This window comes from Mus pahari, chromosome 2, assembly GCF_900095145.1.
Source record: "Mus pahari chromosome 2, PAHARI_EIJ_v1.1, whole genome shotgun sequence".
Lineage (NCBI taxonomy): Eukaryota > Metazoa > Chordata > Mammalia > Rodentia > Muridae > Mus > Mus pahari.
The window spans coordinates 161,987,071-162,013,554 of NC_034591.1; the positions used below are offsets into that span (position 1 = coordinate 161,987,071).

General features: G+C 43.2%; 1 protein-coding gene across 3 annotated transcripts in view; it reads left to right on the forward strand.

Moving 5' to 3' along the window:
* Ccdc91 (coiled-coil domain containing 91) overlaps positions 1-26,484 on the forward strand; it is a 165,199-nt gene that overhangs the window by 110,934 nt on the left and 27,781 nt on the right. For all 3 annotated transcript variants that reach the window (XM_029535495.1, XM_021190587.1, XM_029535494.1), the window contains 3 exons: positions 10,569-10,661; positions 10,751-10,819; positions 12,118-12,294. In XM_029535495.1, coding sequence (XP_029391355.1) covers positions 10,569-10,661; positions 10,751-10,819; positions 12,118-12,294 — 339 coding nt within the window. The remainder of the gene's footprint in view (positions 1-10,568; positions 10,662-10,750; positions 10,820-12,117; positions 12,295-26,484) is intronic.

A 26,484-nucleotide genomic window follows, 5' to 3' on the forward strand; every position in this document is an offset into this window, starting at 1 on the left:
AGTCAGAGCTCTCCTCCAACGTCAGAGCACAGGAGGCTGCTGCAGTCAGAGCTCTCCTCCAACGTCAGAGCACAGGAGGCTGCTGCAGTCAGAGCACAGGAGGCTGCTGCAGTCAGAGCACAGGAGGCTGCTGCAGTCAGAGCACAGGAGGCTGCTGCAGTCAGAGCTCTCCTCCAACGTCAGAGCACAGGAGGCACTTGCAAGCAGGATGTGCAAGGCAGTGTCAGAGAAATACAGTGGGAGAGGGGTGTGAGATTAAAGGAAGGGTGCACATATGTAGATATAGACATACTTGAAGAGATAAAAGGGCAGACAGTCTGAAAGCTTGCATGATGTCATACCTTCTCTAAATCCTAAGCTCAATCACATGAAAGCTTTAAGTATTTTCCTGACACAGAAGTACTCTACTCGACACACTGCAGTGTAGCCTTGTGTGAGTTTCCACCCCTCTTCCACCCCTGCTGACTCCCTCTTCTCCTTGCCTTTTCTGTCCTCCAGGCCTGTTCGTGTGTAGTTCTTTGGTAAACCCTGTCCTTAGTGCTGTGTACCCCTAAGGCTCTCTCCCTCTGCCTAGGGATGCTCCACTGCACCTGGCTCTTCTCTCTGCACATCTGGGTTCTTGTCTGATGTACCTTAGATAGCCATTAGCAGAGTCTACATAGGTGTTGGGAGCCTTTATTCATTCAAGTCTCTAGCATTGTCCAATACCCGCTGTCCCAGTGTCCATTCTGCAGTCTGTCTGTTTAAGCAGAGGAATGAATTCCAAATACTAGAATCACAGAGGGTGGAAGTCTAACTCCCTTACAGACTCCATAAAATCTTCAGGTTTTGCCTAACTCAGTAACTCAGTAACTGCTTGTTACTTTCGCATACTGATGCTTACATGGGCAAAATGAGATGAAACTGCTGGCATCAGAATTCAGGCTGTGTGAAAGTTGTTTAATAGCAAGTATAATTAGTTCATTAAAAAATTCTACACCGTGGTTTATAAAGTAGCAACAGTGTTATCTAAATTGTGATGGTGTTTTGTTCATATTTAGCTATCAAGAACACTTGAGTCTCATTGTTATTAAATAGGCAGATAAAGTGTGCTCTGAGACCATTTATCTGCCAGGAAAAACACATTTTATTAACTGCTAATTATTGTCCCAAATGTGTACCTAGGGGTATGTGAACAGATCATGGCTAGCCAGGAGATTGTTTTCTTCTACCACATACCTCTCTTGGCTTTATTCTCTGCTTACAGTAAATTTAAGAAATTTAATAAATCGTTATTTTAAAACAAAGCCTACTCCACTAATAAGACACTTGTTCCTATTTTTCTTGAATGCATTCTTTGGGAGAAATGAGTCACCATCCTCCTAAAACCAAATAAGCCATAAAGATAAGTCAGGTTCGTATTAAGATGAAAGCCAGGACAGACAGACAGATAGATAATCTCCATGAACCTTCTGCTTGGCCTTTCTGGAGTCTCTCAGTGCATAGTCTATTCAAATAAAGACGGCGTCCCTGGCAGTGGCTGCTGTCCTATTGGAGCAGCAGCAGCAGCATTGTGCAGGGGGATTCGTCAGGGAGCTGAAGTAGGAACCTGGGAAGCATGGCTTTTAGTCCTTAGAAAGATGACCTTAGTGCCCGTGGCCACACAAGGAGAACGTCCCAAAGGGATGTTGTCCATGCTGGTGTTTGTAATCACGTTGATAGATGGTGTATGATGCTATTTCTGGGGAAATGTGAACAAATAATCTGCCCACCACTGATGATAAACCTGTGACTGACCACAGCACAGCTGATACCACCCAAATCCAGTGACAATACCACCCGAGCCGCTTGGTGAACCAGTGAGTTGGGTTATTTACAGGAATATGAGTTTACAGACATCTGAAATCCTGGACCACACTTCACAACTTTGAGGCAGTTCAGCAGTCTGAAGACTTGTGCCTTTCGGACAGCTCAGGTGATCTGAGCATCTCTAGGTAGTTGAGCTTGTCTGACCCCCTCTCTTGACCAGTTTTACAGTTTGTACTTGCCGAGCTTATGAGTTTCTATGGAGGATGGAATGTTTCACCTCCCTTTAGAACATTCCTGCATCTAAAGAGCTTTCCTCCAAGATGTAAGGTTTTACAAGATGGAAATTTTATCCCAGAGGCAATTGCTGTACAATACTAGAGTGACCTCACAGTAAGCTATTAAAGAAGGTTCATGATTCGAAGCACAGTGTTTTGCTAAGGGAGTGTATCTGGGCTGATGTGGACCTTTGAAGGGACAAAGTTGTTAGACTTGTCAGACTAGAAAATACATTAGTGCAGACTGCACTGAATTCAGGGTTCACAAAAAACCCTGTGGTCAGAAACATAATGTGTGAGAAGGAGAATTAGACAACTGACTACAAACAGCTGACTGAATCACATGCGGAAGGGAGTCAGTCAGCTGGGGTGACATCTGTGGGGGAGTGTGTCCATATGTCTCCATTCTGCTCAGTGTCCCACAAGTGACTTGGGTAGAGAAGATGCATTTCCACATAGTAAATAACACACTGTAAGTGTTTAAACACCAGCATAGCAGCACTGTGTCTAAAGTTGGATACAAGAGTCTTACACAAAATCCTTCAACATCAATACCAGATTAGAAGGAATCAAACTCAGCTGTCTCATGTGCGTGTAACAGACTTTAAACATCAGGTCCTAAGAGTTAGAAACACTATTCCATTAATTTAGTTCCTAAAAAATAATAGAGATGGAACAGTCCTTGGTACTGAAATGGGCTGCCTGTGCAGAAGGCCATGTGTGGAAAAGGTCATGCTTGTTAGCTTATCCTAAAATTAGGGTTAAGCATGCTGATCTGGGAGCCATTTCCACTCAACACGAAAATACAAAGTCTCAGGTGAGCCTCAAATCACACTGGAATGCAGTTGGACTCACAAATCAGTTTTCATATTAAAACACCAATCTTGCACCTCCCCTCCCCCCAGCCTACCATAGAGACCTAGAATGACAGCCCAAGAAAGAGTGGCTCTCCTCCCTGTGGGAGGACAAGAAGCTGACATTGGTGAGCTAGTGGTTTGCTTCCATGGACTCTCAAAACAACTTTGGATGTTCACACCACATTGTGTCTTCCCTAGAGGGGACCCAGGCTCCCCAGCTGTCACCTCAGCATCGTTGCTCCTGAGTTAGAACATTGTCCTTTTTCAGGGCAAGGTAACACTTCTGTCTAGACTGAAAGACAGAAAAAGGACACAGTATGTGATGGTGGCCATTCATTTCCCCTTGTTCTGGGAGTGTTTTTTTGATGATCTTGCTGTATTTACCTTAACAATTTGGGAATCCCGTTATCTCTTCAGAAAAAAAATGTATTTGTCAGAGTGTTCCCATGGGATAAGTCAATACTTAACAGTAATTTACTATGCTATGCTTATTTGCTTTCAGCAGAAAACTATCAACAGAAACTTTCAGAAAGACAGAGAAATAAACAGCTTGGGTTACTCAACAGGGGGTCTTCTGCCCAGAGTCTCCATTTCTTTGACTGGAGGTCCTGGGTGATGGATGGCTGTTTTAATGAAGATTCTGAAGAAAGTTGTACGTTAACAGATTCTGTGACAAACAAAGAATTAGAGTTGTTTCTTATTTTTGGTACCTTGTAACCCAGAATTCCTAAAATTAAGTTAATATGAGGCCTACTTTTAACACTTAGACCCTCAATATGCAGAAAGAATTGTTGTAGCGCTGCACGCAGGCTTCTCTGGACTAACATTCCAGTGCTCACCACTTGAACCCCTTTTATGGCTGTGTGAGGAAAGAAAGGTTCATTAGGTGTGGTGATTTTACTTATATATGCATGAGTCTACATATACCTCAACTATAGCAGAAATTATAACGTTTGTGTGCCAATAAATGAGCAAATTAATAAGTGAAGTTCAAATTATAAAATTATCTAAATCACATGTCCTGTCCCCCAAAACCCATATGCAGCCTTGTTACACAGCATGTCTATCTGTGTGTGTGTGTGTGTGTGTGTGTGTGTGTGTGTACTCGAAGCATTTTACTGCATTAACTCATTTAATACTAATATTTAAATGTTATTGGTTGAAAATGTCAAATTACTATAATTTGATTGCTGAATTATTAACAGTGTTGCACCATAAGTTACTTTCAAACTTCAAAACTTACAAATAGGACTTTGAGTGAAGTAGGAATGGAAATTTCTAGAACTCTCCCTGGGAGGATGTGATGTCCTATGGTATGAAGTATGAAGTACGGTATGCTGCTGAAGACCTGTCTGGCGTGTACTATGTGAGGAGAGGGCTGTGTGTTACTGAGTCTGTTGCTCAGTTTCCCTCATATCTTTTCTGTTTATAATTATCTCCCTGTGTGTATAAATTATTAGAGAAACTGCAAAGTATGCCTTTTGTTTTTTCTACTTTAGGAAACAAATTATTTTGATTTAATTCCCCTTTTCTAGCTGATGCATGTTTCTTGCATATAGAAGAGAGCAGTGGGTTTTGTTAATGTTCTTTTTTCTGTAAAAGACAGGGACCCACACTAGCCTCACAGGAGGCTCATACTAGGCTCTGCTCTGCATATCTCCAGCAGTATTTTTAATCTCTACTCTTTTTCTACATGGGCATACGATCTTTTAGGGAACTAGAGCACTAATGATATTCAATAGCACTAAGTTATTTGCCTCAGATAAAGATAATAAAGACACGAGGATGCGGCCATCCTTGCCAAGATGGTCTCAACGCAGTCCGCACATTCTGTTCATTTAGTGTTTAAGTATAAGAACAGCTCAAGGGAAACTGGCAAGCTAAGAGCGTGTGGAATGAGATTGTTAAAAGTACTGAAAGGCAAACTCATGCCAGGAGTTCTTACAGCCCCAGGAAATGATGGAGTAGTAGAGGCTCTCTCAGACCAACAAAAAAGGATCTTATCACCACCATATCTGACTTCAAGGAGTGCTCAAGGGAGTCATTCCTTCAAAGGCCTTTCTCCAAATTCTAGATGTCATGAAGAGCAGAGATGGAATATATATATATATATGTACATATATATAAATTTAAAACCTCTGATATTGAAAAAAACAGCTATGTCTTGATGATCTGAGGACTGTCAGCTCAGCGTTGAGAAGTGAGGCAGGGAGGCTTTTGTTCAAATCTTTTTACTGATCATCTATCTTCTGCTTTCTTATGTATGTCTGGCCTGGTTTTTCACTGAACCAGCAATTTAGTGCGTTACTGGTCTGTGTAAATCTTACCCACAGCTATTTCCCAACATGGTCTGGGGTATAATGAGTGGTTAATGGCGATGTCCACCAGAGAATCTTCCAGACCAGATGATTTAGGGAGACTCAGTATAATGTCCTTGAAGCTTTGGTCTGGTTACATGTAGGTCCTTATTTAATTAGTTTACCACCACTCTCTGTGCAGGGTTCAGATGGATGCCATCCTTATTTTCCTCTCAACATGATTCTTGAAAGACAGGTTGCTTATTTTTATCAGTCAAGAATTAACGTAATTCTTGCTTTTCTTTGGGTTATATTAGCAGTTGTGATGATATGCTGGACTTACAAACTTGTCTTTATAATGTGTGGCTAAATCTCTTGGAGATTTCAATATGTGTGTCCTTTACTTTAAATATAGAACATTGTGTCTCTTAAGAAGCTAGTATGTCATAGAGTCGGATATAAGATGGATTATATATAGTAATAATACTGTGCTGGTGCTGAAAGCAAACATCAGTGGGCCACAGACAGTTCTTCCTGAGCTTGTGGGAAGACTTGACAGACAGAAGATATGTTAATGGGATCTGAAGTCCTGGGTTTTGACTGACAGAAAAAGTGAGCCCCTTGGGGCTGCTGCAGTGTTCTTCACACCAAGCTCATCACTGCGGTGCGTTGTTCTGTGAGTATTGACAGAACCACAGAGTCTTACAGTAGCCACCTAAATGAAAATATAATCACACCAAAACACCCTTTATGCCCTTTTTATAGGTCGTCTGCACATATGTTTGGAGAGAGATCCAGAAACACCTTCCATTGAGATTGGGAGGCCGCTTTTCTAATATGAATCATGTCATTCTACGTGGTGCCTTTTATTTTAAACATTTTCGAGCTTCTAATTTTTGAATTAGTTGTTAAGTATCTTAGAGAATTTGAGGACAGCAGTGGAATGTTTTCCATGTCAGATGCTTTAAATTGTGCTTTAGAGCCTTGCTGTGCACATGCCGGTTGCTATACTTCACTTCAGGACAAATTCCTTGTAAGCAGTGGCTGTCTGAGCTTCTCTTTCCACTTGACTGACAGGACTGTTTTTAGGTTATGAAAGCTGCAGAGTTCCCATCTGCCTAGTGTTTCCAGTCACACACACACACACACACACACACACACACACACACATACACACACACACCTTGTACATAGTCTGTTTTCCTAGTAGCACCACATTACAAAGCTCACGGCCCTCCCATTGTCCCCCAAAGTGTATAGTTCCTCCAGTGTTTACTCCTGCAAGTGACCATTCTGGGCACTTGGAAGTTTTAGTTATGAGGAACATCGGGTGAACATTCATGTCTTTCAAAATTCATATTGCCACATAATTCTGAGGGCAGGGCTGGGGGCAGGGCCTGGAGGGTGGACTCAGCGCCTGAGCGGAGGCAGTGAGAACCCACCCTTGAAGGTATCACGGCAAGACCAGGAAACTGCTCTCCCTGCATACTACATATATGTGATAGGAAGTTCCTGCTGTACATCAGTTCCATGTCCCGTGGTGTTGTCCCACCATGCAAACGGGATGCTGCTAAGATACGAGATAGTTGTGGTTGGGTTTGGTACATCTGAGGATCATTTCTCTCAAACTGCTGGTCACTGCTGTGAGAGTCTGCTATTGTGCTTACGCATAGAATAGGGCTGAGATGAGTTCTCAAGAGCTGCTTCATTAGAGGCGTCGAGACAGAAAGACTCTGCTTAAATTTTGGAGTGTGTCAAAACCTCTGATGATGTAAACCAGCTATCTAAGATGAAAACCTGCCGTGGAAGTCCCATCGGCCTCTGCGCTACTGGTCTCCCAGTGTTTCATTTCTTCATTTGGTAAATCAAAGTCTGTTTAAGTTGGAACTGCTGTTTCCTGATGCTCCCATGCTTATTAGGACAGTGACTATTGGTTGTGTAGATCTGCTACTTTAGGCATGTTACAGTATGATTTCATTCACAGTAAGAAGCATGTTGATCTTTCTGGCTCTGTGAAATCTCAGTTTATCTTCTCTAAGGTTTCTTTCCCAGTAACATTTAATGCACTGTCCCATAAGTGACTATCTGTGATTCATTTTATAGCTTATCAAGTTAGAAGTGACCATGCTCTTCTAGATCCTTCTAGATTCCTTGGAGTTCAGTTGGTGTGTACAGAATAAGAGACTTGGAAAAAGTCAGACAGTTGTGCAGAATATGCTCCAGCAAATGCCCCCAATACAGAAGGGTGATGGTTCAGGTACAAAGCATGTGGATGAGTGTGCCTGGCCCCAGGCCACCAAGATGGCTTACTCCAGTCTGCCGTCCAGAGGAGGCACCAGTGTGTGATCAGGTGGATCTGCCCCAGGCACAACTTGTAACGTTTACATTCCTATCCCAAGGAAGAAGAGGGTGTTGTGTTAGGTTGTGTTAGGTTAGGTTAGGTTTTGTTTCTGGTTTTGTTTTGTCTTGTTTCACATTCAGGAATCAAGTAGAAAGCACAGAACCTCTGAGTATGGGGTCCGCGTGCTTTCTTTTGGGATGTTTCCAAGGAGGTGAGGCGCTCTAGACCTGGGTGCTTTGTGTTTTGGCTGTTTCAAAAAATTGTTTTTAATACCCTTGCACACAGCATCTACTCCATAAAGCTAGAACTTATTTCTCCAATTGCATAATTTTATAACTCTTTTATTTTTATATTTTCATGTAAAATATATATAAATTTTTATTATACTTTTTTTATTAAACTTGCACTGCAGTTTTAAGAAGTGATATTTCATGTAAGCAAACTGTAACAGTCTCTTGGATGAGACTGGCTGGGATAGTTTCAGTTAATTTTTGTAATATCTTTTATTGGGCTATAAAGGCTAGTCCCGTTAAGCAGAGCCACCACACATCAGCTGTTCCCCAGGGAGAAGCAAGGCTGCACTGCTGGCTCTGGCCTGTGGCCTTTGCAGCCCCCTGCTTGCACTGCACTCACTGCAAAGCTCTGCGACCAACTGAATTCAGCCTACTTTCGAACAGTACCGTGAGCCAGCTTATGGATATTTGTAAAAGAAATAAAGATGTGTTTTTACGGCAGTTTGTGACTGCTTTACCCATGGTAGGATGGGTGAACCCACTGAATATTTCTATGAAAAAACTCTACTTAGTCAAATGAAAAGAATCAATTACTGATACATGTGGTTGATTGTCTGACTTTATAAGCATGGTGAATTAGATACTGCTCTGCCATTCCCCCTCATCTTCCCATGAGTCAGACAGGGTGAACGGGAATGGGAGGTTAAGAGTGTCATGAAAAGCACAGGAATAAACAGATGAAATCAATTCTGCTATAGATGATTGAGGTGAGGAAGGCCTTTTGTGGAGTATTAGTTATGTAGCTTTTCATTGCTATAGGTAATTACTAGGTAGAACTGATAGTTACAGTTATTAGATAGTTGCCCTTTCTGGTAATGTCTTTATAAAACTGTTGCAGAATTCATTAATACCTGAAAAGGGACCACCCTTTTCTTAGGCTCAGGTTACACATTGGACGGGAGGCAAGTATGGGGCAGCACAGCCCTCAGCTGTGGGGTTCATTGTTGTCCCAGCTCACATAAGGCACACATGTGCATAACCCAGGAAGGCTCATGATTAATGTCAACTTGGATATTGTGAGTAAACTCTCCTTCAATGTCAGTGTCAGTGAGCTTTGTCTATGTGCTCTGTATGGATGCTGTGGTAAGAAGCATCATTTTGGTGCATTTTCTCACTATAGCATTGCATTTTAGTGCACACATCCTGTTGGTGTTCTTGTTGGCCTCTGAGGAAGCTGGGCTCCCTTGTCACCCACTGATTTCCTCTCAGCAGGTTTGCAAAGTTAATTGTGACTGATTGTTTCCTTTTTTTTAAAGAAATGTTATTTATTGAATTATGTTTATTAAACCTGTGTAAGCCTAAACTGATTAGTTTTCATCTCAAGAGAATTATCCTTATCTTTTCTTCCTGTTAATGTCTATGATGTATATGTGTATATGTATGTTGCCATGGTTATGGGCATGTATATGTATATGAATGTATATATGTGTGCATACATGTAGAGGCTAGAGATAGGTGTCAGGTGTCTTTCTCTTTTACTCCCCACCTCATATATGGAGGCAAGGCCTCACATTTGAACCCAGGAGTTTCCTGCTTGCCTCGGGGATTCTCGTGTCTCTGACTCCTGACTGGGATCTTGGGCTTGTCCTCATACTCTCCAGTGCTTTCAGGAGCACAGGCACGCCAAACTCAAACTCTCACACTTGCATGGCAAGCATCCTACTGATTCACTGTCTCTCTAGCTTCATATTTACCGGTTTTTAGTCTGCTTGCCGTGGGTGGGACCTTTGCATATATTCTCTAATGTGGCTTCGTCATGCTGGGGATGGAACTGAGGACCTTGTACATGGTAGGCAGCACTCTGCCAGGAGCTATACCCCCCAGCTCAGACCTGAGGCCTGGGATCCTATGTGTAGTAAAAATGGATTGGATGTTGTCTGTAACTCTGTGCACGTCTGTGGGGTGAAAGCTAAGGTTTCTGTGTAGTTACTGCTTATACAATCTACTCACTTGGCAGTCACCCGACCTTGACAGATTCACATGGTACCAGCAACTTTTCAGAATCGAATCACCTGTATTGTAGTTAGACTGGACTTGCCTTATAGAAGAAACTAAATTTATATTGCTTTTCAAAAATGAGATAGGAAGTAACATTGTAAATAGAGAATAACAGATGACCTTACCCAGGACCCTGGTCACTCTGTTGAGGCTCTAAAAGTAGAGCATGATTAGGAACCTCCTTTCAGGTAACACACTTGTCAGTGATGGATGTGGTGAGCCCCGTGTGTATGGAATGAGTATGGGCTCTGCACACTTGATGTTTCTTTGATTTCACAGGTTTTAGAAACTGGTGAAATCTTAGAGTGAGAAAAACTGTTCATCTCTGTCTTTCACAGAGCTTAGTAGACACACAGAATATGTGTCTGCTCCACAGGTGCCCCTCAATTCATCTAAGCTCTGAGTGCTTCTGCAGCTGCGTGATGATACCCTCAGTTTTTGGAGCCCTCTCTCCAAGCGGGCTCTGTGCGCACATTTCATGTTACAGTTGGTTTGTCAGTGTGAGATTGTCATGTGTAAGCTGGAGCTTTAGCTGCATATGCAAATAATGCTCGACTGAACCTGAGAATCCAGCAGGGTCCCGAGCATGACTTGAGACATGTCAGCTCCGGTTTCTTGTACCCTCATTTGTTTCCTTCAGTTCTCTCTGTTACCTGGTACTTTTGCTCACTGGTAGATTTTCAGAGCCACAGTCATAGCTCAGATGTCTTTCCTTGTAGCATCAGAGGCTCCTTGACGTGCTGGACACTGAGAAGGAATTGCTAAGAGAGAAAATCCAGGAAGCTTTGACTCAGCAGTCACAGGAGCAGAAGGTAAGATTTTTGTACCTGTCAGGGCTGGGGAGGGAGCACTTCTGCTGCCTTCCCTGCCTACATCCTCCCTGCTGTCTGCTCATTTGCAGGAATCACTGGAAAAGTGCCTCCAGGAGGAAATGCAGAGGAACAAAGAGACACTGGAGTCTGCTGTGAAGGTAGGTGTGCCTGTCCAGGCTGTGGGGATATGCCCGACCATAGTGCTGGTTGGTGTTCTTTCTCGGTGGAATTACATCCCATCTCATTAACAGAGTAACCGTGTCACTAAACAATACTTTATTCCAAAATTCTATTCTTCACTTGTTTTGACCTACAACATGACCATTCATATTCCTGTTAATTCATATTCTATGAATATTGGCATTGGAAAGCTTTGCAACATAGATTTTTAGATCCTTCTTTAAAACCAGTTATGTTAGGACACTGTTAGCCACCTCCAGTACAGGGTGGATGTCACCAGAGAGACAGGAAGACAGAAATAAACAGTTACACTTGTGACTTGAAAGTAGGTTCAGTAACCATCACATGGATACACACCAACAAGGCAACGAGTAACTAAATTATCCTGACCTTGTAAGTTGTATATCTGCATTAAAGTGCTTTTCAGTAATAACTCACCTTAGAATTGAGCCTTGAGAAGTGGCCGGTCTTCAGTACCAAGTTAGGATCTGAATGTCTAGTTAAGGAAGCTGCGAGGGCCTGTGCCTTAAGTGTGTCATTCTAGGAAATAGGCCTGAGCTGCATGGAGCAGGAGGCTGACCCAGGAAAGCACTGGTAAGGGCATGTGAGTGTGACGTGAGGGACAAATGAATTGCCAAAGAGGAGCTGGAAAACAAGTCACGAGTGTAGACACCATTCTAAGGTGAACTCAACACGTCTGTTAGGATGCGTGCCAAGCTCTGAGTGAGGAGAGTGGACCCAGGAAGAGGAGAAGGTAAAGCTGTTTCCTTGAATGGAGACTGGGGTAGACTGAGCGAAGGGAACAGTGGGGAAAGTTACCATTTGCTTCCCAGGACTTAGGAAGGTTGGTGATGAGATGGTTACTGTGCATGAGTTTGTTACAGACTCTGAGGAAGTACTGACAGTCAGTACTTTCCAGATACCAACTGTTTAGAAATTATACGTCAGTTACTGGAGTCTGAAAATTCAGGAAAAAAAAATGTGTTGTAACAAACCTGAAAGACATGTTTCAGTTTGCATGTATTTTCCTTATCACAACTAATTTAAGACCTAATTTTGATGCCTGTTGCTTTACACTAAGACTTGATTTCTTTAAAGTGCAGAAATGTCAGGGGTCAAGGATGAAAATCTGTTTTAAAATGACCGACTGTAGTATACCTTTATTTAATAAGCATAAAAACTGTGATGTTGGAGCTAACCATGTGGGTTAGGTTTTGTGGCTGGAGTTTGACCTTATTGTTGTTAATGCTTCTGCTTCCTTCATTTTGTGTTGAAGCTTGAGAAAGAAGCAATGAAAGATGTCATCACTAAAGCAGTGGAAGAAGAAAGGGAAAATCTGGAGAAAGTCCATGCCGAAGAAAGGGAAATGTGGAAGACAGAACATGCAAAAGATCAAGAGAGGGTGACAGAGGCCATCCAGGCCGCTGTGCAGGAGCAGCAAAGGATGAGTCAGGTGAGCAAGTCACCCAGAAGCCCGGTGCCTTGTGGCCCCGTCCCTCCCAAGGCAGGCACGTGCTGCGATGTCTGACATGAGGTCACTGTGGTATTTGGGTCAGTTCACATCACAGTGCTTCTATTCTGACCTGCCCTCTTACATGCTTCAATAATCTTTTTCTTTCTCCTATTAAGAATCCTATGATATATTTTGCCTTTTCCCTCTGTTGGCAGGGTCAGATACATGTTTCCATTTAACATTCTGTGTTAAACTTCCTCCATTCATTTCTTAATTCTCTTTCTCCCCTCCTACCTTTCATGCATACGCATGTGCATGCATGCAGAAATGGGAGCACACTCACCCAGTAAATAATATATTTGGTTAGAAACAGTGAGATTCAAATTAATTATGTCTGACTTATATACCTATGCACCTTGGGTTGGCAGCAGTGGATAATGCAACCTCACAAGTGTCCCTGTGGTCCCATGAGAGGACAGCCTCAATGAGCCAGCTGGTCCTATAGACTAGCTTCTGCCCACTGGTCTTCCCAAGCTTCATTTCACAGTTGAGCTCCTGTGCTGTGTTTTACAGTGACCCTGGCTTCCTCTGGGCAGAAGTACTTGAGTGACTGACTATCCTTTATACAAGTATAAAAAGGCAAAGATAACCTTCACGGAAGCCTATTTTCTATGCTGGTTGCCAGGCATCCATAAGGTGTAGCACCACATACCTTATACTTTAAAATGTGTCCCCTCCAAAGCTGGGCATGGTTGGTCCTTCCTGCCAGTATTCCTAGCTCTCGGAAATAGAAGCAAGAAGATCAGCAGTTGAAGACTGGCCTCAGTAATATTGCAAATTTGAGTCCAGCCTGGGCTAAAAAGGATCTTGTCTCAAACAACACAAAGCACACGCAGCAGAAAATGACCTGCCATGTAAGTTGAGAATGAATTGAAGATTCCTAGAAACCTGGAGTTTGGGTAGAGCCTATCAGAGTAGAAACTACTGTAGTTGCACCAGGCAGGGAGCACCGGTCAGGGAGCACTTGGCAGGGATTGGCCATGAGGGAACAGCGTGAGTGAGCTGGCCTATCAGATACACTCAAGAATCTTGTAATTAGCTCTCATTTTCACATATTGACTTAAGCATAGTCATCAATTGCACTTCTTAATAACTACGCTCCTGCTCAAGGAAACTGAAAATGGCTTTTGTGGAAAGCTCTGGGAAACTCACACCTTGCCTGGTTATTTAGGGTAATCATGAAGTAGCCGGAATCAAACTTACACTCTCCTCTGTTGTAGCAGTAGCCAATGGGACTGCCTGCTTCTCCCTCGTGCCTCTTTTATTTCTTTAGATACAGGAGTGGAAAAACAGTAACCCAGCCTTTTCAACAGAGATGGTGAGGAAGCTAGCCAAGGCTCATGTCAAGTGTTGGTCATGTCAGCTGCCACGTTTAGTGGCCATGTCAAGTGGTCAGTGGTCACTTGGTAGGAGAAAATAAATCTGCAGAGGTGTGAGGAGCTTGCTGTGAACAAGAGAGTGTTTCAGAAGAGAACGAGGCAGAGACATGCTTGGTGCTGTTTAGTTGGAACAGCACTATTATTTGAGAATGAACAGGATAGAACAGTAAAGCAGGCACAGTCCAGAACCACCCAGTCCCTCCTGGGTTCGATCTGTATTTTCATCATGTGACAGAAAATGTAGAGCCAGTCGTCCCAGTGCACATCCAGACTTCAGTCTGTATTCCCGGGAAGGGGCTGAGGAAGTCTGGGAATTTATTAAAATTACACAAAAATGCACATTTGTGCAGATTTTTCTGCAAAGACAATTTATGCTTTTATTAAATTCTTAAAAGAATTTTAATTAGGAACTTTTAAAAAAATATTACAATTGGCTTCTTATTGCCTTCTGAACTTTCTATGTAAAATCTATTCCAAATTGATTAAATACTTAAATTATAAATTATATATATCTAAAAAGGAATTAGGCAAATATTAACATTCTTTGAAAGGAAGACCCTAAGCAGGCAGTTAGAGTGGGAGATTAAGTGTAACTAAAATAGCTTCATAAAAGTAGGAAAAATTTAGCAAAAATTATCAAAATGATATTTTTCCAAATTTTTGTAACCATGAATGTTTATTCAAAAATGGTTAATTATTACTAAGCTAGCTTCATAAAATTTTAACCATCTCTCTTCTCATTTCCATCTCCCTAGCTACAAGTTTGTACAGGGCATTGAATATGAAAATCTCAGAGCCCACTGAGGAGGTCCAGTGTTTGCAGCCTCACAGACTCTATATGCCTGTGAATTATTTCTGTTCCTGGCTCTGCAGCTTCTTGGAATACCTGCTGTTTGTCTCTATTGTTCAGTGTAGTATTTTTATTAATTCTTTGAGAATTTCATGCATGAATACCATGTATTTTGGTCATTTCCCTACTCCTGTCCCTAACTCCTACCAGATCCTCACTGCTCCATAGGGAAAGCTCCACATCTAAGATGTTTGTCAGTGACAGAAAATGGTGATCCTTACCATCTCAGCTACAGAATACCTTTGGGGGCAAAGGCTGGTAAAAGCTTAAAAGGAAAGATCTGGGAGGGAAAAACTCATTTTCTATAAATGGCTTTGAAAAGCTCTGCCTTCTTGAGGGTCACAGGCGTCCTTAGAAGGGCCCATGAACCAGCTCACCTGGCTGTGATTCAGAAAGTAAAGACTAAAATACAGAGTTGTAATGACTGTGTCCAGATTGCCCCAGCAGCAGAACCTTCCAGGAAAGGGTGGCAAACTCAGTGGCTGAGAGAGTAAGGAAATGTGTGTTCTCTAGCCACAGCAGACCACTAATCTAAAGTTCAGTGGTTCAAGCGAGAAACAAAATCTGAGCCCCTCCCCCTGTGGGACCACTACTCGCCTAAAGCACTGAGAAACTTCAGTAATACCATAGGAGGAATACTGCAGGCTTTGCAGAGTTAATCTCAGGAGGTTACCTCAGGAGACATCCCAAACAGACAGACTATATCTTAGCAGTCACGTGGCAGAGAATTAATTCAGAGACAGAAAAGATTTGTTTCTGGAGCTGCTTTGTATTTTAAATGTGTGTTGTTTAGAAACTAAAAATATTATTCAAAGAAACAGGAAAATACAGTCTATACATAGGCAGACAATTAGTAAGTAGTTCCTAGTAATGGCTTGAAAGACTTAAGACGTTACTCTGCTCCACAGGGAGCTCAGAGGAGATAGTTTTCTGAATCAGTAAGCCTGTCTTTCCTATCACAAGTGCCTGGGCCCCTCTAAAATTACAGTTCTTTTGAAGGCTGCTTGTGAACTTTGAGAATGGTGCCTTCTGATCTCAATACCCAGAGCTGTGTGCCCCAGCTAAGTGTGACTCCCTACTGCTCCCGTGAGTGCCAACACCCACATTGCGTGTCCCCACTGTTACTTTCTCTCAGAACCTGTATTGATTCCAGTGTTTGCACAATGACTGACCTTTCTTGAGAGCTTTATATCTGACCTCTGCCTACCCCTAAATTTCCTAGGAGGTTCAAGTAGTGTCTATCTCACCAAATGTGTTCCAGAAAAGTCATGTCCTAAGACAAGTCAGGAACTGAAGTCTCCTGTAGTTGACCTATATGAGTGACTATCTGACCTCACAGATCCTGTGTAATCTTCCACAATCACACTGGGTGGGTCAGTTGGTTGTTTTGTTGGTTGACAGGATCAGGTGTCATGTAGAGGTTTCTTGTAGAAATTTCTCTGTATGTCTTATGCCACAGCCATTCACTGGCACAGATATGCCCTTAAAACCAATCAGTGTCCCCAGGTTTCTGCCGTTCATAGCTAGACCTGTTTCTTCAATTCTGTGTTAGCTCTTGTTATTGTTTCCTCTTGAGTCACCAGGCTTTATCTCCTAGCCACTGCATCCTCCCAGTCCTCCTCTATGGGTGTGTGTAGATATGGGAGCTCTCCTAGCCACTGCACTCTCCCAGTCCTCCTCTGTGGTGTGTGTAGATATGGGAGCTGCCTTAGAGGTGCTTTTGAGACTCAGCTATGCTGATCATCCCATGACCGTGCTGACCATGCTCCCAACAACACTGCACACAGTTCCTGTTCCTTGACCTGTCTTCCTACGGTACTCATCCTTGCAGGGTGAGGTGGAGCCTCCTTGGAATCATTGATGTGGCTCAGTGGCTCACCTTTCACAGACCTAGTGGCCATTCCAATGGATCCCGGATTCTCTGTCAGATAAGCCAACTGTGTTATTAGAATGAGCTTCAGATTTATTTTGTTCCTTTGTCTGGGACCTGGCTCTGAAAACCAGCTACCTCCCCCGTTCTTCCTCAGTTATAAGCCTGGTCAGATAAGCAGAGTCACTGAGAACCTCCATGAAGTATCCTGTCAGCTCCAGCTGTCTGGCATGTTCTCTCTCACTTCATTGCCTCCCCCTGGCCCCCAGTAGAGTAGAGGCTAGCCCCACAGGCAACCCTGTGAAGATGAAGCTTTAATGTAACTCTGCTGCTCCCTTGAAGAAACCATGAAGCTCTGTCGCTGGGCAGGGTTGGGACAGCTCATGTGATGCTCTTTGTTCTTACCTGTTTCAGAGCACCCTTCACTCTGTCCTGTATTGCCACAGGTGAGACAGAACCCAGTGCCATGAGCACCCACAGAGACCAGTGGGGAGGACCGCCATCTCTCCCCTCAGCAGGTTTTTTGAACAAAGAGCTATTTGTGACCATGTCCAGGGAGCTTGGTTGTGCCTGGGTCTGAGCTCACACAGGGAGGGTGTCTTAAGTGTCTGTGGCCTCTCATGAGGGGTTTGTGCTCCTGAGGCTGTCGGCTCTGTGTGTCCATGGGAAGAGGTCACCAAAGCTTCCTTTGCCAACTCTTTCTGGCAGCATCTCATGCGATCATAGTTGGACTTTTCCCTCACATTCTCAATAATAAGGAAAAAGTAAATTAATAAATAAGAAATAAGATTATTATAGGTATAAATTAATAAGCTATACGAAAAATAGACATTTAGGCAATGGCATGCAGTGCCTGCCACTGAAGAATAGACTTTCTGGAAGATTCTTCCTGTGACATCCTTGTATTGAGCCCAGCGTTTTATTATTGTTTTAGCAACACACTCTTATGCGGAGAGCTGGAGTCATACTCACTGAATAGCTAAGGATAGCCTTGAACCACTGATCCTCCTACCTCTGCCTCTTGAGTGCTGGGATTCCAGGCACATTTGCCAAAGCTGGCCTTATCCCAAATTTTTAAATAAATTTGTAGACATCACATTATGAATTCATTGCACTCCCCAGAGAAAACTAGTTGAAGAAAAAAAAGCAATGAGTTATTATAAACTGCCCTAAAATTTTTCCTCAGAGTTTAATTAATTTTTCTAAATTAGTTATGTGGTTAGGCCAGAAGTATAGTTTATAAATAGGCTTCCCCTTGGTGTGTTAGTGATAGGAATCTGAGATCTTCCCTACTTTCTGTTCCCTACCCTGGAGCACTGTAGCTGTGCGTTTTAAATTTATAACTAATGTCCTTGTTCTCCTTAGGAAAGTCCCTCAAATATGAAGTATTTCTAAAGCTGATGAGACATTGTTATTTTGTGCAACAGGGAGAACAGTGGTGCTCTTCATGTCAGGATTATTTGGGTAGTTTTATTCTCCATGATTTTATAGGCTATTCTAGACAAAGAAGCCACTGTAAGGGTTCGGAGGAGGAAGAAAGGGATGGCTTCCTGTTGGAAGTAGAAGATTTGTGAGGAGCTGGCTGCGGTTGTCCTGACATGAACAGTGACTGTCATGGCCCTGAGCCATCCCCTCCAGTGAGAGCAGCTATCTTCTGGTCCGTTGCTGCTGTGCGACCTGACTTGTGAGGCAGGTGCTGCCATCACTGCAGTGTGTGCTCCTTACCTGGGCTCCTGTCTGTGTGTGGAGCTGGGGGTCAACCATCTTAGCTCTTGGCTTGGCTCCTCACTCCTCTTCAAGATGAAGTGTTTCTCTGGAATCTGGGCTCCCTGACTGGGCCTGGGGTGACTGTGGGGGAACCCCAGAGACACCTGTCTGTCCCCACATGCTGGGCTTAAATAAAGCATGCCTCACTATGCTCAGGGCTTTCCTTGGACTCTGCAGATGGAACCTCTGTAAACCTTAACCTTAGATCCTCAGGCTTACTGAGCCATCGATGACTCCAGCCCTACCCTGCCTGTACCACATGAAGTTACAGAAGTTCTATAGCTCATCCTAGTGGGCACCTGACCTTGCTGGGTTCAGGCTGCCTGTCTCTAGAGGTCTTGAAGTTTGTCACCCCACCCCACCTCCAACTTCTCCACCTCAAGGTCCTGTCTTAATATAAAGTGTACATTCATCTTAGGAATAGATAGCTGCACAAGAAAACCCTTAGCTGAACACTGTCCTTGCAGTACTCTTATCCTGTTGCTTGTAAAGTAGGTTCCAGTATACAGAGCTGAGCAAGTAGGCAAATGCCTTGGCCCTGTGAGGTGTTAGTGCAGTTGAGAAGGAGCCGTGGTAAACAAGCTGAGTTAAAGTGGTGTGAGATGTGAAGGGAAAGAAAAGCATTACAACTGCATGCTTGACAGAGTCACTAGTGGAGAAGTCCGTAGATACAGGAAGGAAGCCAGAATTGGGGAACTAAAATGCAGGTCATATGGCGCCACTCAGAAAATCCTGAGGAGAGAGCTGTGACAGGGGTTAGACAGTGGTTGCCAGGGCTGTGGGAGCTCCTGTCAGGTGATAATTAAACTGAATTGTGGTGGCAATTACATTTGGCCAGACCTGTCAATCATCACAGCCATTTCCTAGAATATTGTGGTTTTAAGAACAAATTCCTATTACAATAAATTTTTGAGAAAGCATCAAGTTTTGTTAGGATTAAGAATCTGCTTTGTATTAAGTATATGATGCCTGTTGATAATCTATAGATAATCCTAGAGAAGAGGTTAGGTAGCTGGAGATACAGGCCTATTATATCGTGCTATCAAGACCCTTCGCACACATGGGTATTGATTGTACTATCATAAGAAAGTGGAATTAACCTTGATGTCCGTCAACAGATGATGGATGATAGAAATATATGTGAACACAACAGCATTTTACTCAGCTGTGCAGATGAAACTTGCAGGAAAACAGATGGATCTGGAAAGTAGTATATGAACTGAGGAGACACAAACTCAGACCAAACCAAGCCAAAACCCAAAGATGCAAGTGCTAACATTCTTGCTGTGTCTAGATCCTAGATCATTCTGTTAATATAGATATGTGTGATAGACAGGAGGAAAAGTGTATAGAGGTGACAAGAGGGCAAAATGCTGCTGAGAGGACTGAGAGAAGGGCAGGAAGCTAGGGGGAGGGGAGGGATATGTCATAGGGAGTGGGTGGGCATGGTTATAGGTGGGGCAGAGGAAGGGTAGGCACAAGTGGATAGGAAAGGAAAAACTAAAACAATTTCTGCTTGGAAGTGGCCAGGTGGTAGTACCTTTGAGATGTTAAAGACTTATTTATTACTCTAGTTTTCAATTTTTCTTTTAATTCTTGAAAGAAATACTGGTCTGAAGTCAAGTGCCACATTAGGGTCCTGTGGAATGGATAAGGTACAGGTATTGTTTAGAGCAAACTAAAACCTTTCTAGACAGGGCTCTGTGACTTACTTTTTATGGAGTGTGGTCATCTTCTAACTATAAATAACAGTTTGCTTCAGATTGTCTGTGGTAGTGGAGGTGACTGTGACCATACACTTGGATTCACATAGGATGACAGTAGGCCATGTTGGGAAGCAGAGCTACACCCATCCTGTTAGATGCTTAGAGTTTCCTGTGTGCACAGCTGAGCAATAGAGGCCAATGCTGGCTCTGCCAGCCCCTTTAGCAGTACCAGGCAGTATGGGGTCCCCAGAGAGTGGCCCCAAACTCTGTATGGCCCAGCAATTCAGAGAAACAGGAGACCTGAACGTGATCCATGTTGATGGGAATTCACACCTTCTCTTGGCTGCTGAGTCCAGCAGAAATTCTCATTTCTGAGAGAATTTCTCATTTCTGTCCAAGTGGCAGAATCAGCCTTGGATAAGCAAGCCTGAATGCTAGACCACCTGAGTAGGGAAGCGGGAGAAGCTCTGTAGAGCTCTCTGTGTTCGTGGTGGCGTCACCTGGGAGACAGGGACACACAAGCGGGAAACACACGTGCCATTGTGTCAGAGGTTATCACAGGGTGTACCCTTTAGAGAGATTCAAGAGAAGATTTATAACCCAGGCTAGTTCCACATTAAGTTAATTTAAAATCCTTGCTGAAGGAGGGGTAATGTATTTGTAACGGATACTGAGCTACATAGAAGACATGGGCATTAACTTTAGTGTTGTTGCAGAGTACTGTACGGATTCTGTGTACTTACACCCTGAAACCCCATCTGACACTGTAGACTCTTCATAAGGGCTCATAACCAAGCACAGGCACTATAATTTGGGCCTGTGTTTTATCAGAAGCCACAGGTATTATAATCAGGGCCTCAATTTTCTTGATGAAATTGAACATTGCTACTTAACCAATCTTGAGAAGGAAATGGTATCTCTGTCCAAGATTCCCAAGCAAGATACTTCCCCAGCCCCAGCTCTGTACTGAGAGCTTGGGTTGTGCAGTCCCAACCTCTGTACTGAGAGCTCGGGTTGTGCAGCCCCAGCCTCTGGACTGAGAGCTCGGGTTGTTCAGCCCCAGCCTCTGGACTGAGAGCTCGGGTTGTGCAGCCCCAGCCTCTGTACTGAGAGCTTGGGTTGTGATCCATTCATTTGTTTTGTAGTTTTTACTGAAGTATTTGATAGGAACTTCATTTGTTCAAAGTTCATTGACATTCTTGATTGTCAAGACTATAGCATCCAGAAAGAAACATTAGCCTCTTCCGCCTTGATGGCTGCTGCCTATTTCATTCAAAGAGAAAACTATATTTTACCATATGCATGCAGGTTAGGATTCATCTCAGATTGCCCATCTGCCATCCCCATTCCCATGCCTTTACGTTGTGCCTGAAAATTAACCCATTGAAAATGTAAGCTCCTCACCTGGTATGGTGGTCCCAGCACTTGGGAAGTAGAAGGAGGAAGGCGGGGCTTCAAAGCCATCCTCCAGTACATGGTACACTCAAAAGTAAAAAGCAAAATAAATGATAACTAAATCGATAAGAATAGAATATTATTTTATATGTATTGTTCCCTCTAGCTTACCATTGTCTTCTTTTCTTTAAAATTTTCATTTTGCATGCATGACTGTTGAGTTTTCACATATGTTAGTACACCCTGGGTCTGCCTGATGGCTGTGGTAATTGATGGGGGCATTGCATCCCCTGCACTGGAGTAACAGATGGTTGTGAACTGCTGTGTGGGTGCTGGGAATTGAACCAGGGGAATTATGCAAGCACTTTCCAAGATCAGCTGCAGATGGAAACATGAACAGTGAAGGACAGTGGAGACTCTGCTCTCTGGGCTCCAGGTGTAAACAGGAGCTCTTGGTAAATGCACTAGATGTGGTCACATTGCCAGTGTTCTGAAAGCTTGAATGAGGCCAAATTAGAACATAATGACGGTTGACAAGAGCTAAGCACCCTTGGTCGCATTCAAGAGATAACCTTGATATGACACACCCAAACAGGAGCATTGTGAACACTTTTGGGAAATGGGGAGGATGAGGGACAAGCATGGAAGGAGTCAAGCCTGGACAGACGCGGTGGAAGGGACACACCTAGCAACTGGGACAGGGATGAACTCCATACCCCTAAGATCTGCACTGTGGCCAGGACTTGGGGTGTGGCATTTAAGTGCATGCTTCTTGTCCGGGCTTATATCTGAAGCGGAAAAGGAACATGTTAATTCAGTGGAAATCTAATGGTGCCGTGCTTTGTGCCTGTAGGAGCCGTCATCTCTGGCATTTCTGCATGTCTGAAATTGCTGAGATCTCTAGTCACATGTGCACCTCCAGTAGGAAGAGTGTATAGTAGTCAGTGCTATTTTCCCCTCTCAAAGCCCCAAGCCAATGTGGGGGATGCCTGAGAGTTTCCAGCTGGGAGCCCACTGGGAGACTCCTTAGAGGGAAGGTTTGGCTTCCAAACTGAACAAAAGACTGAATGAAAGGAGAAGGCAAGGTCTCTCAGAATCAGGGCAGGAGCCCCTTTGAAGTGAAAGTAGCTCTCCTGAAGTGGAGTGGGCCAGCAAAGGTGAGCACCTGTGCTGAGTGTCCCCAGCACACACACACACACACACACACACACACACACACACACACACACACACACACACCCCAGTCTCACAAGGACTGAGTTTCACAAGGCTGAGGGCCATGGGAAATGAAAGAATTTTTTTTTTTTTTTTTTTGAGGAATCTGGACAGCCAAGCTAACAGACCTAAGTACATTGTTAGAAGAAATGGCCCCAAGGAAGTGAGGTGGACAGAGTGCTTAAGGCCAGGCCACAGGCTGCAGCTGCAAGCACAAGGCTGTTGCCCTTCTTTAGTGTGCAGTGCTTTAAACACAGCAGAGTCAAGTATGAACAGAGATGGTTGCTCATGAGCACAAAGAGTGAAGGGAAGATTTGGGGGAGATAAGAAGTTATTAAAAGCTCCCCTTGATGCCTCAGACAGAGCCCTGCACACCAAACAAAGAAGAGTCTGTGTTTCTTTTTAAGATTATTTTTAATTTTAATTTTATTGTATAGGAGTTTTGCCTGCATACGTGTGTGTATACAAGTATACCTGACACCCATGGAGGCCAGAAGAAAATGCTGGGTCCATGGAACTGCAGTTACAACTGCTACACCATCTCTCTAGTACAGGAGGCTGTATTTTTAAAGCAAGAGAATAAGAACACATATTAAAAATATTAAACTCAGAAGTCAACAAACAAAGTTGTAGGTGCCTTCTAGGGAGGAGTGTAAACATACAGATGTTACTACTCTGGTCCCTCAGCCTGCCATGATCAGCAAACCCACACACACAACTTCAGAAGCATGACCTGAGATCCCTTCTTGTCCCTGAGACACCTTTGCTGGATAAGTGTGGCTGCCATCCCTCATCAAATAAAGCTCTATTTATAGAAAGTGGAGACCATCCCAGAAAATCTGTAACTGGACCCACTGGATCAGCAGATTGTAGGGCCCATCTCCAGTGAATATGTCTGTACCACAGCTCTGCAGTCACAGCTCAGGCAACATCATGGAAGAGGGGCAGAAAGAGTGTGAGAACTCCAGGAATTCTGATGTGAAATGGTCTTTCCTAGAAAAGGCTTCATAAACAAGATCAAGACAATGGCAATATCAGTAGGCTGATGCTGAAAGGGAGGGTGGGAAACCTCATGGGTCCCACCCTGAGACAAAGAACTATGGGCAACTAATGACTTCTTGAGGAAGGAGAGATAGTGCCTCTTAGGGATGGATAATGTTCTGGATGTCAAGTGCAGAGTGGTCAGCCCTGAATCCACATCCGCCCAAACAAAACCAGATTCAAAGTTTTAGTTAAATGTGTATATTTACTTAGATCTAACATAAGGTATATGTAACAATAATAAAGAAGCTGTCAATTTGGAAATATGGGGAGAATATAGAAGGAAATATCATAGATGGTTCTCTAGAGAGGAAAAAGATGGTGATATAATTACACTAATTAAAAGGTATAAACTGTAAAAGTAGGAATGATAATTTAAAAAGCTAAAATAAATGCATGCAGATATAGTAAATAACCAGACAGTCCATTAAATGACACTGTAGCTTTATGGAACTCAGAGCAATCAAACTGGGAAGTTGTAACTCCGTAGTGATTTTTTTCATTACTTTATTAGATCCAGAATTAAAATGTGCAGCTTTCTTGACTATTAAAGCCCATGTTTGGATCAGCCCATAGCTAGGTTCATAATGAAACTTTTGAGAAATGAAGAAATATATAAGTATTCTCTTAGACTCCCAACAGTATGCCCAGCCTGTAACCCAAAGGCCCCACTGCCCCAGGATAGGTAGGAATTGAGCCCAATAAAAAATTTACTTAAGTTTGATGTTTTTATAGTTTTTTTAAAAACTCAAACTCATGATTCTTGAGTGACCTCTATTGCAAGGTGTGCAATGTTCAAAGGTTGGAACTCTAGAGTAAAACCCAGCAGTGCAGCAGTGAGAAGGAACCAGCGGATCAGGTTCTCAACATTGTTTACAGCTACAGAAGTGTCCAGCCTAGAAATCCAGATCACCAGCTATCTGATGAGGACAAACAAGGGCGTTTTCAGACAAAGCACATGCCACAGCAAGAACCTCCAGGAGGAGACAGTCTGCCAAAGCAAAGATCAGCCAGTAAGAAGCAGTTCATAGACCTAGAATCTTAGAGACTCTGATGAAAAGAGATGCAAAGAATCCCAGGAGTATGGCTGAGAGGGAGCCCAGGATGTCAGCAGCAATGGCCAGCAAATCCATAAGAAGTGCCTGGTGCCTTGGATGTTTCCGAGCAGGCCACAGAGAATGGGAGAGAGAACTGGGAAGCAGGGTGGTGACAATAGCTGGTCCCCATCCCCTTACTGGTCCTAGAAGGCTCCAGCCTTTCACTCTTTGTTCTGAAAGTACATCTGGCTTTTCTGCAAGATGATGAATGAATGAATGATTGATTGATTGATTGATTGATTGATTGATTGATTTTAAGCATCTTCCTTTCTAGAGGATGGGTGACCAAGAAAAGAAAACAGGCTGCCCCCTTTAACACCCATCTTTTTAGGCCACTGTAGTTGTGGACAGTCATAGTAAACTCCACAACTGATTACCAACAGACCCAAGGACTTGTAGAGCTGAGGCCACTCAGTTCCCCAGCATGGAGAACCACGGCTGAAACCAGGTGCTGGCAAATGCCTTTCTAACACACCAGGGACTAAATCATACAGGGTTTCCGGGCCAAGTAAAACAAGGTTTTTACTGCTGTGAACATATTACCATGACCAAGACAACTCTTGTAAGGACAACATTTAATTGGGGCTGGTTTACAGATTCAGAGGTTCAGTCCATTATCATCAAGGCATGAGCATGGCTGTCTCCAGGCAGGAATGGTGCAGGAGGAGCTGAGAGCTCTACATCTTCATCTGAAGGCTGCTAGGAGAAGACTGACTTCCTGGTAGCTATGATGAGGCTCTTAAAGCCCACACCCACAGTGACACACCTACTCAAACAGGGCTACACTTTCTTATAGTGCCACTCCCTGGGCAGAGCATATAGGAACCATCACAATTGTTAAGGTTCTAATACAATGGGGACTTTTTATAAGAGTGGTGAAAATGAGTATATCAATAAGCAAATAATATATCAGTAAGAAGGTAGTTTGTTTATTTGTTGACCAGGGCAGACTCTTGTGCAAACAATAGGATTCTCTCCTGCTTAATGTGTAATTCAGGGTCCACTGTCCCCATCCTCTAAGTTGCCTGTGCTCAACCCTGCCTCATAGCAGTAAGCTTCCAAGCTGGTGGAGAGTACTGGTTCCTGGGTGGCGTTTCTAGAGTCCCCTGTGTCCTATAGATGGTCTCCTTCTGGCATTCAGTGCCAGTGCAGATTAATTCAAAGTTAAGATGATTTTGCACAGTACATGGATTTTGACATACACAAATTTCCTTTTCCTCCATCAGTGTCTAGAAAACCCTTCTGAACCATAGTTTGAGCTTTAAGTTTGTGTGGAAATGGAAGTCTCTTGACACACAGAAAAGTACAAAAAATACCTGTGCTTACACACTGCTAATTGTAGCTCAACTAGTGAGACATTTTATATTGCAGTGATTTTACAGCGATGGGGAAAGTGAGCCCGGGGCAGCAAGAGCTCTGCATCAGTCACACACACAGCCCTCCTCTCACTTATTTTAAGACAAGGTCTCACCACGTTTTTTCAGGTTGGCCTTGAACTCAGCTCCCCCTTCCAGAGACACCCACATATCTGTTACTTTTATTGTTAATATATGCATAATAAATTCACATATAGTTATAGTAGGATCTAATGTCTCAATACAAGTATATATTGTGTGTTAAATCAGGGCATCTGGAATATTCCTCTCATCCTTACATTTATCATTTTTATTTTAGACAGTCTAGGTCAATATTTTAACTGTAGTCACCCCACTGTACTATAGGACTCCAGAACTCTCTCCTCCTTGAAAACATTCTCCTTCCATAATTAAGACCGTGTGTGTGTGTGTGTGTGTGTGTGTGTGTGTGTGTG